We start from the raw sequence: 11049 nt of genomic DNA on the forward strand, positions 1-11049 counted from the left end.
TCACAACCCCGACATAGGAGGAAAATCACTGCTCACAACCCCGACATAGGAGGAAAATCACTGCTCACAACCCCGACATAGGAGGAAAATCACTGCTCACAACCCCGACATAGGAGGAAAATCACTGCTCACAACCCCGACATAGGAGGAAAATCACTGCTCACAACCCCGACATAGGAGGAAAATCACTGCTCACAACCCCTGACATAGGAGGAAAATCACTGCTCACAACCCCGACATAGGAGGAAAATCACTGCTCACAACCCCGACATAGGAGGAAAATCACTGCTCACAACCCTGACATAGGAGGAAAATCACTGCTCACAACCCCGACATAGGAGGAAAATCACTGCTCACAACCCCGACATAGGAGGAAAATCACTGCTCACAACCCCGACATAGGAGGAAAATCACTGCTCACAACCCTGACATAGGAGGAAAATCACTGCTCACAACCCTGACATAGGAGGAAAATCACTGCTCACAACCCTGACATAGGAGGAAAATCACTGCTCACAACCCCGACATAGGAGGAAAATCACTGCTCACAACCCTGACATAGGAGGAAAATCACTGCTCACAACCCCGACATAGGAGGAAAATCACTGCTCACAACCCCGACATAGGAGGAAAATCACTGCTCACAACCCTGACATAGGAGGAAAATCACTGCTCACAACCCTGACATAGGAGGAAAATCACTGCTCACAACCCCGACATAGGAGGAAAATCACTGCTCACAACCCTGACATAGGAGGAAAATCACTGATCACAACCCTGACATAGGAGGAAAACCACTGCTTAGTTAAATAGTGCAATAATAACGTACGTTTCTGAAGAGAGGTAGAGCCAGGTTCTCAAACGATGGTACATCCACTACATACTGTCCAACAGTGTACTCCCTCCCTCCATGTGAAGCTACAGACTTCTCTCTGAACAGAACAAAGACAGCAGAGAAAACACATTAACACACAGGGGACTGTTTCCTAGACACAGATTAGGGCAAGTCCTGGACTGAAAATCGCCACCAGACACAGATTAGGGAAAATCCTGGACTGAAAATCACCACCAGACACAGATTAGGGCAAGTCCTAGACTGAAAATCACCACCAGACAGATTAGGGCAAGTCCTAGACTGAAAATCGCCACCAGACACAGATTAGGGCAAGTCCTGGACTGAAAATCACCACCAGACACAGATTAGGGCAAGTCCTGGACTGAAAATCGCCACCAGACACAGATTAGGGCAAGTCCTGGACTGAAAATCACCACCAGACAATTTACATTGACCCCCCTCCCCCTCGTGAACACTGCTGCTACTTGCTGTTTGTTTGTTACCTATGCATAGTCACTTCAACCCCACCTACATGTACAGATTACCTCAACTAGCCTGTACCCCCCGCACACTGACTCGGTACCGGTACCCCCTGTATATATCCTCCACACTGACTCTGTACCAGTACCCCCTGTATATAGCCTCCACATTGACTCTGTACCGGTACCCCCTGTATATAGCCTCCACATTGACTCAGTACCGGTACCCCCTGTATATAGCCTCCACACTGACTCTGTACCGGTACCCCCTGTATATAGCCTCCACATTGACTCGGTACCGGTGCCCCTGTATATAGCCTCCACAGTGACTCTGTACCGGTACCCCCCTGTATATAGCCTCCACACTGACTCGGTACCGGTACCCCCTGTATATAGCCTCCACACTGACTCTGTACCGGTACCCCCTGTATATAGCCTCCACATTGACTCTGTACCGGTACCCCCCTGTATATAGCCTCCACACTGACTCGGTACCGGTACCCCCTGTATATAGCCTCCACATTGACTCTGTACCGTAACTCCCTGTATATAGCCTCCACTTTGACTCTGTACCGTAACTCCCTGTATATAGCCTCCACATTGACTCTGTACCGTAACACCCTGTATATAGCCTCCACATTGACTCTGTACCGTAACACCCTGTATATAGCCTCCACATTGACTCTGTACCGGTACCCCCTGTATATAGCCTCCACATTGACTCTGTACCGGTACCCCCTGTATATAGCCTCCACATTGACTCTGTACCGGTACCCCCTGTATATAGCCTCCACATTGACTCTGTACCGGTACCCCCTGTATATAGCCTCCACATTGACTCTGTACAGGTACCCCCTGTATATAGCCTCCACATTGACTCTGTACAGGTACCCCCTGTATATAGCCTCCACATTGACTCTGTACCGTAACTCCCTGTATATAGCCTCCACACTGACTCGGTACCGGTACCCCCTGTATATATCCTCCACATTGACTCTGTACCGGTACACCCTATATATAGCCTCCACATTGACTCTGTACCGGTACCCCCTGTATATAGCCTCCACATTGACTCTGTACCGGTACCCCCTGTTTATAGCCTCCACACTGACTCGGTACCGGTACCCCCTGTATATAGCCTCCACACTGACTCGGTACCGGTACCCCCTGTATATAGCCTCCACACTGACTCGGTACCGGTACCCCCTGTATATAGCCTCCACACTGACTCGGTACCGGTACCCCCTGTATATAGCCTCCACACTGACTCGGTGCCCCCTGTATATAGCCTCCACATTGACTCGGTACCGGTACCCCCTGTATATAGCCTCCACACTGACTCTGTACCGGTACCCCCTGTATATAGCCTCCACACTGACTCTGTACCGGTACCCCCTGTATATAGCCTCCACATTGACCCTGTACTGGTACCCCCTGTATATAGTCTCCACATTGACTCTGTACCGGTACCCCCTGTATATAGTCTCCACATTGACTCTGTACCGGTACCCCCTGTATATAGCCTCCACACAGACTCGGTACCGGTACCCCCTGTATATAGCCTCCACACTGACTCGATGCCCCCTGTATATAGCCTCCACATTGACTCGGTACCGGTACCCCCTGTATATAGCCTCCACACTGACTCGGTACCGGTACCCCCTGTATATAGCCTCCACACTGACTCGGTGCCCCCTGTATATAGCCTCCACACTGACTCGGTGCCCCCTGTATATAGCCTCCACACTGACTCGGTGCCCCCTGTATATAGCCTCAACATTGACTCTGTACCGGTACCCCCTGTATATAGCCTCCACACTGACTCGGTACCGGTACCCCCTGTATATAGCCTCCACATTGACTCTGTACCGGTACCCCCTGTATATAGCCTCCACATTGACTCTGTACCGGTACCCCCTGTATATAGCCTCCACATTGACTCTGTACCGGTACCCCCTGTATATAGCCTCCACATTGACTCTGTACCGGTACCCCCTGTATATAGCCTCCACACTGACTCTGGTACCGTAATACCCTGTCTATAGCCTCCACATTGACTCTGGTACCGTAATACCCTGTCTATAGCCTCCACATTGACTCTGGTACCGTAATACCCTGTCTATAGCCTCCACATTGACTCTGGTACCGTAATACCCTGTCTATAGCCTCCATATTGAATCTGGTACCGTAATACCCTGTCTATAGCCTCCACATTGACTCTGGTACCGTAATACCCTGTCTATAGCCTCCACATTGACTCTGGTACCGTAATACCCTGTCTATAGGCTCGTTATTCTCATTGTGCTACTTTTTATTATTACTTCTTATTTTAGTCTACTTGGTAATTTTTTTCTTCTTCTGAATTGCACTGTTGGTTAAGGGCTTGTCAGTCAGCATTTCACAGTAAAGTCTACACTTGTTGTATTTGGCGCATGTGACAAATAAAGTTTGATTTGAAAAGTAACAATAGAGAATGTACATTGAAAATGGGTTTTTAGTCCTGAACTTGGCTTAATGTGTGTCTGGGGAACCGGCCCTTACAGAAATAGGTCGACCATTTTGGTTGATTATGTAAAATATTGACACGTGACTGAAGCCTACCTGACTCTGGACAAGAGTCCTCTCTGTCCGGTCACAGTGACGACGTCGAAACCAACCCTACGCCTCCCCTCCCTGACCTCCTGGGTGTAGAAGCCCTCCACAGACACACCTGAAGACACCATTACGTCACAGGCCTTCTGCACCAGGGTGGTCTTACCCACACCTTCACAATAGAAGAGGGTCATGTCATATCCAAAATGAAGTAGTTTGTCTTGTTGGGGCCTTCAAACCATGACTATCAACAGAAATGTAATATTTGATCATAATGTAAAGTACTGACTCATAAACAGAGTTGTTTTATGTTAGTATTTGGCGAAGGTCACACCATTCACTTACAGAGAAAATCATGTTAGTGTTTGGCGAAGGTCACACCATTCACTTACAGAGAAAATCATGTTAGTGTTTGGCGAAGGTCACACCATTCACTTACAGAGAAAATCAGAATGCTCAGGATCTGCCTGGGATCTCTAGTTAACACAGCCACAAAGTCATAATTATGGCTAAACCCTCCCACTTCTAAAAAGTATATCCTAAATGTGATTCTAAACCTAACCACACTGGTAAATTTCTGCCTAACCCTATCCTTCAATTAAGACGAGCATGCAAACTTTTGTAGTTTATCTCAATACTTTGTTATATACCCTTTGTTGGCAATGACAGAGGTCAAACGTTTTCTGTAAGTCTTCACAAGGTTTTCACACACTGTTGCTGGTATTTTGGCCCATTCCTCCATGCAGATCTCCTCTAGAGCAGTGATGTTTTGGGGCTGTTGCTGGGCAACACGGACTTTCAACTCCCTCCAAAGATTTTCTATGGGGTTGAGATCTGGAGACTGGCTAAGCCACTCCAGGACCTTGAAATGCTTCTTACGAAGCCACTCCTTCGCTGCCCGGGCGGTGTGTTTGGGATCATTGTCATGCTGAAAGACCCAGCCACGTTTCATCTTCAATGCCCTTGCTGATGGAAGGAGGTTTTCACTCAAGATCTCACGATACATGGTCCAATTCATTCTGTCCTTTACACGGATCAGTCGTCCTGGTCCCTTTGCAGACAAACAGCCCCAAAGCATGATGTTTCCACCCCCATGCTTCACAGTAGGTATGGTGTTCTTTGGATGCAACTCAGCATTCTTTGTCCTCCAAACACGACGAGTTGAGTTTTTACCAAAAAGTTATATTTTGGTTTCATCTGACCATATGACATTCTCCAAATCTTCTTCTGGATCATCCAAATGCTCTCTAGCAAACTTCAGACGGGCCTGGACATGTACTGGCTTAAGCAGGGGGACACGTCTGGCACTGTAGGATTTGAGTCCCTGGCGGCGTAGTGTGTTACTGATGGTAGGCTTTGTTACTTTCTGGGATTTTTGCTCACCGTTCTTGTGATCATTTTGACCCCATGGGGTGAGATCTTGCATGGAGCCCCAGATCGAGGGAGATTCAGTGGTCTTGTATGTCTTCCATTTCCTAATAATTGCTCCCACAGTTGATTTCTTCAAACCAAGCTGCTTACCTATTGCAGATTCAGTCTTCCCAGCCTGGTGCAGGTCTACAATTTTGTTTCTGGTGTCCTTTGACAGCTCTTTGGTCTTGACCATAGTGGAGTTTGGTGTGTGACTGTTTGAGGTTGTGGACAGGTGTCTTTTATACTGATAACAAGTTCAAACCGGTGCCATTAATACAGGTAACGAGTGGAGGACAGAGGAGCCTCTTAAAGAATAAGTTACAGGTCTGTGAGAGCCAGAAATCTTGCTTGTTTGTAGGTTACCAAATACTTATTTTCCACCATAATTTGCAAATAAATTCATTCAAAATCCTACAATGTGATTTTCTGGATTTTTTTTTCTCATTTTGCACCTTTGAATCTCCATTTTAAAGTAGTCAATTTTCTTCTTCATTGGTTGATTGCTCCCAACTCCTAGGAATCCCCATCCAGTGTACTTCTTTCAATTGGTGGAACCCCTCAATGGCAATGTCCATGGTAAAACCGGTAATATCCATGACAAGTCCTCTATTTCTACGACAACAGGCACAACTCTGATATAAGTATATATATATATTTTTAAGTTGCCAAAATGCCATGTGCGTCCACTTATAGCAGTGCATTCGTAACAAGTGAACCACTACAAAACGAATATTCGATCAAATAAGCCTCAAGTATCAAATTAGCAATACAACTTGTTTAACACTCAATCGCCTCCACACACACCTTCCTCACTTTGTGGGCTTATTTTAAATCGTTAAATCAAGACACTCAAGCGTCAGTTTACAAATTGTTTTAGGTATTAGCTGAACTACTGCTGTTACATTGTATTGGGTGGCATCATGTCTACAGCTAGTTAGCTAGTTAGCTAGCAGCAGTCACAACTTCACAGCGTTTCTGAACAACTACCCGTGCCATGCTGTCTGCGTTGTGTTTTAAAAGGTTTGTTTTATAGTTACCCGGAGGTCCTGTTAGGAAAACGTGTTTGATCATTTCTGATTAAATGTTCTGTTTCACTGTTCACTACTTTCCTTCTCCTCACATCCGTAAACATGAGAGCCGCACATGTGCAGATTGAATTGTCAGGACTCAGTTAGGGGATTATATTAATGAACCCGGTTAGCGTGATATCATTCGATTTGGAACCGGGATGCCTCCCGGGTGTGAGCCAGGTATTACGTTCTGGTCAACGGTCAAGTATGAATAGTATTCTGTGTTTTCACATGCAAAAGTAATTGCTTTTGATAAAAAAACGCTTTATCTGCCTTCCCAATGAAAACTACTTTGAAAATTCGAACATATATTTTATGGAAAAGAGATGTATGTTTCTGAACGATGCCCCCATGCTGCATTGTTGACAGATTACCGTTCGATTTGAACACGGTGCGCCTCACTCACTGATTTCGCCCGGTCGCTCATGTGATGGGCCATAACCCGGTTCAACCCGGGGCAGTTTAATCGAATCCCCTTATTGACATTCATTGGGCAGGACCAGCACAAATAGTAGAAAGGGGAAGAGAGAATAATCAATTAATACTAATTGGAAGGGTTCTGTGTAAATGTGAATCCAATCCTCAGAATCCTGGAAAAAGTAAAGCAGTGTGAATACTTTCTGAAGGCACTGTATATCAATATTTGCGGGTAAAGATGTTTCCACCGCTATTTCTTGCATAATTAATTTTATACACTCAAAAAGCTCCCATAATGTCTAGCATATTTAGTTTTATCAACATTTGGAAAGTTTACCGTTAGATTTGCTGTTTCCATCAGGCCTGTCTTGACATTTTTTTTATCCGACATGTACTTTGCTCACATAAAAAAGGTTATTGGAATCACTGGAGTATCTAACGGCTTTGAAAAAGCACCCGGGCATTGAGCCACACAGTGGAAAGTGTCATAATACCCATACGACCTAGCGGTCAAACAAGGAAATGGTTCCAACATTTTTTTCACCATACATTTTATCCATTGTGGATTTCAAAAACACTTCAAATCAAATCACAATTTATTTGTCACATGAGCCGAATACCACAGGTGTAGTAGACCTTACAGTGAAATGCTTACTTACCAACAATGCAGTTTTAAGAAAAAAAGTGTTGAAGTATTTACTGAAGTAAAACATAAATAAATGAAATAAAAATAATTAAGGAGCAACAATAAAATAACAGTAACAAGGCTATATACAGGGGGTTCTGTAACAGTGTCAATGTGCGGGGGCACAGGTTAGTCCAGGTAATTGAGGTAATATGTACAGTTGAAGTCGGAAGTTTACATACACCTTAGCCAAATACATTTAAACTCAGTTTTTCACAATTCCTGACATTTAATCCTTGTAAAAATTCCCTGTCTTAGGTCAGTTAGGATCACCACTTTATTTTAAGAATGTGAAATGTCAGAATAATAGTAGAGAGAATGATTTATTTCAGCTTTTATTTCTTTCATCACATTCCCAGTGGGTCAGAAGTTTACATATGTAACGGATGTGAAATGGCTAGCTAGTTAGCGGGTACGCGCTAGTAGCGTTTCAATCAGTTACGTCACTTGCTCTGAAACCTAGATGTAGTGTTGCCCCTTGCTCTGCAAGGGCCGCGGCTTTTGTGGAGCGATGGGTAACGACGCTTCGTGGGTGTCAGTTGTTGATGTGTGCAGAGGGTCCCTGGTTCGCGCCCGTGTCGGGGCGAGGGGACGACGTAAAGTTATACTGTTACACATACACTCAATTAGTATTTGGTAGCATTGCCTTTAAATTGTTTAACTTGGGTCAAATGTTTTGGGCAGCCTTCCACAAACTTCCCACAATAAGTTCTAACCCTATTACAGGGGCTGAGTCACTGGCTTACCGGTGCTCTTCCATGCCGTCCCTAGGAGGGGTGCGTCACTTGAGTGGGTTGAGTCACTGACGTGATCTTCCTGTCTGGGTTGGCGCACCCCCTTGGGTTGTGCCGTGGCGGAGATCTTTGTGGGCTATTTTCGGCCTTGTCTCAGGATGGTAATTTGGTGGTTGGAGATATCCCTCTAGTGGTGTGGGGGCTGTGCTTTGGCAAAGTGGGTGGGGTTATATCCTGCCTGTTTGGCCCTGTCCGGGGGTATCATCGGATGGGGCCACAGTGTCCCCTGACCCCTCCTGTCTCAGCCTCCAGTATTTATGCTGCAGTAGTTTATGTGTCGGGGGGCTAGGGTCAGTCTGTTATATCTGGAGTACTTCTCCTGTCGTATCCGGTGTCCAGTGTGAATTTAAGTATGCTCTCTCTAATTCTCTCTTTCTCTCTTTCTTTCTCTCTCTCGGAGGACCTGAGCCCTAGAACCATACGTCAGGACTACCTGGCATGATGACTCCTTGCTGTCCCCAGTCCACCTGGCCGTGCTGCTGCTCCAGATTCAACTGTTCTGCCTGCGGCTATGGAACCCTGACCTGTACACCGGACGTGCTACCAGTCCCAGACCTGCTGTTTTCAACTCTCTAGAGACAGCAGGAGTAGTAGAGATACTCTTAATGATCGGCTATGAAAAGCCAACTGACATTTACTCCTGAGGTGCTGACTTGTTGCACCCTCGACAACTACTGTGATTATTATTATTTGACCATGCTGGTCATTTATGAACATTTGTACATCTTGGCCATGTTCTGTTATAATCTCCACCCGGCACAGCCAGAAGAGGACTGGCCACCCCTCATAGCCTGGTTCCTCTCTAAGTTTCTTCCTAGGTTTTGGCCTCTCTTAGGGAGTTTTTCCTAGCCACCGTGCTTCTACACCTGCATTGCTTGCTGTTTGGGGTTTTAGGCTGTGTTTCTGTACAGCACTTTGAGATATCAGCTGATGTAAGAAGGGCTATATAAATACATTTGATTTGATTTGATTTTGGTCCATTCCTCCTGATAGATCTGGTGTAACTGAGTCAGGTTTGTAGGCCTCCTTGCTCGCACATGCTTTTTCAGTTCTGCTCACAAATGTTCTATAGGCTTGAGGTCAGGGCTTTGTGATGGCCACTCCAATACCTTGACTTTGTTGTCCTTAAGCCATTTTGCCACAACTTTGGAAGTATGCTTGGGGTCATTGTCCATTTGGAAGACCCATTTGCGACCAAGCTTTAACTTCCCTACTGATGTCTTGAGATGTTGCTTCAATATATCCACATAATTTTCATGCCTCATGATGCCATCTATTTTGTGAAGTGCACCAGTCCCTTCTGCAGCAAAGCACCCCCACAACATGATGCTGCCACCCCCGTGCTTCACGGTTGGGATGGTGTTCCTCGGCTTGCAAGCCTCCCCCTTTTTCCTCCAAACATAACGATGGTCATTATGGCCAAAGAGATCAATTTTTTGTTTCATCAGGCCAGAGAGGACATTTCTCCAAAAAGTACGATCTTTGTCCCCATGTGTATGTATGCTGTATGTTATCCATGTCGTCATTCAGCCACGACTCGGTGAAACATAAGATATTACAGTTTTGAATGTCCCATTGGTAGGATAGTCTTTATCGGAGCTCATCCATTTTGTTATTTAATGATTGCACGTTGGCTAATAGGACTGATGGTAGAGGGGGATAAGGTCTGTGTTTCATGTAGGCTTACCCTGGCGTCACGTTTTGATAACCGTGTAAATCTCTCTCGGACAGGATGACTTTTATCAATATATTCGGCTCTATTTACTCTCAGATTCTAGAATGCTAATTAGCATCAAAGTAGACATCATGAAAGACTACAAATCCCTGCAGGCTCCTGCACGTCATCTGACACTTTTGCTGTCAGCCAGCTAGCTACTAGCTACCTTCATCCAAAACAAAATATATATTGAACATTTTAATTTAGTGTTCCATATTTTAACTGTCTTATTTATATATTTGGTCTTGTCTTGTACATAATACTATCCTAGCAGCTGTCAGATACTGTATTTATAATGTGCCAAGAATACTAGGTTGCAAAGAAGCTATATAGCTAGCTAACTAGCTACCTGATATTAGCAACATACCCTTATTTTACCAGATTCTCGTCTCCTTCAGCAGGCAGAGGTCTTTATTTAATCCCTCATCATTTCTGCCAGCTACAAGGTCAAATATATTTTAATTCATGGAGTCAGAATGCACTGCTGTATTAAAACAATTCAAAACTAACTTGTTGACATGTTCTGTTGCAGATTCAAAGCCAGATCAACTCATTGCAGGATGTATCAATAATCCTATTTACTTGACAAGAATGCACCTGGTCACCCAGGAATCACCTCAAACACCTGAACTACAACAATCACATTGTTTTAGAGAAATCAGAATAGTAAACGATGCCTTTTAAACATACCATCAAATATAAACATCTGAATTTAAGTAAACATTCAATGATTTATTCATCAATGCCAGACACCTGGGACATTGAAGAGCACCATGTGAACTAGTATTACCATCAGAGAGAGCACAGATTCTTCTGCTTTTCCATTTGAGGAATTAGACCAGCACAAATAACACAACATGTAAAACAGCATATTGGGATGCTGGTGGGAGTTACAAATGGAGAAACAACGATGTGAGAGGTAGGTTTGATATAACATACTAGGTCAACTCCAGCAGAATGGAGAAACTAACAACCAGTCTGCTTCTCTAACAACCTAACTGATATAACTAACAACCAGTCTGCTTCTCTAACAACCTAACTGATAGA

General features: G+C 44.7%; 1 protein-coding gene across 1 annotated transcript; it reads right to left on the reverse strand.

The window, feature by feature from the left end:
* Positions 1-790: 790 nt before the first annotated feature.
* On the reverse strand, positions 791-6461 carry ntpcr (nucleoside-triphosphatase, cancer-related). Its single transcript, XM_038982764.1, has 3 exons — positions 6357-6461; positions 3916-4078; positions 791-932 (listed from the first exon to the last, which is right to left on the reverse strand). Exons 1-3 carry the CDS (start codon positions 6388-6390, stop codon positions 806-808), a joined length of 324 nt encoding a protein of 107 aa, XP_038838692.1. The 5' UTR covers positions 6391-6461; the 3' UTR covers positions 791-805.
* Between the last annotated feature and the right edge of the window lie 4588 nt (positions 6462-11049).

The sequence above is a fragment of the Salvelinus namaycush genome, unplaced genomic scaffold, assembly GCF_016432855.1.
Source record: "Salvelinus namaycush isolate Seneca unplaced genomic scaffold, SaNama_1.0 Scaffold1286, whole genome shotgun sequence".
In the NCBI taxonomy this organism is placed as follows: domain Eukaryota; kingdom Metazoa; phylum Chordata; class Actinopteri; order Salmoniformes; family Salmonidae; genus Salvelinus; species Salvelinus namaycush.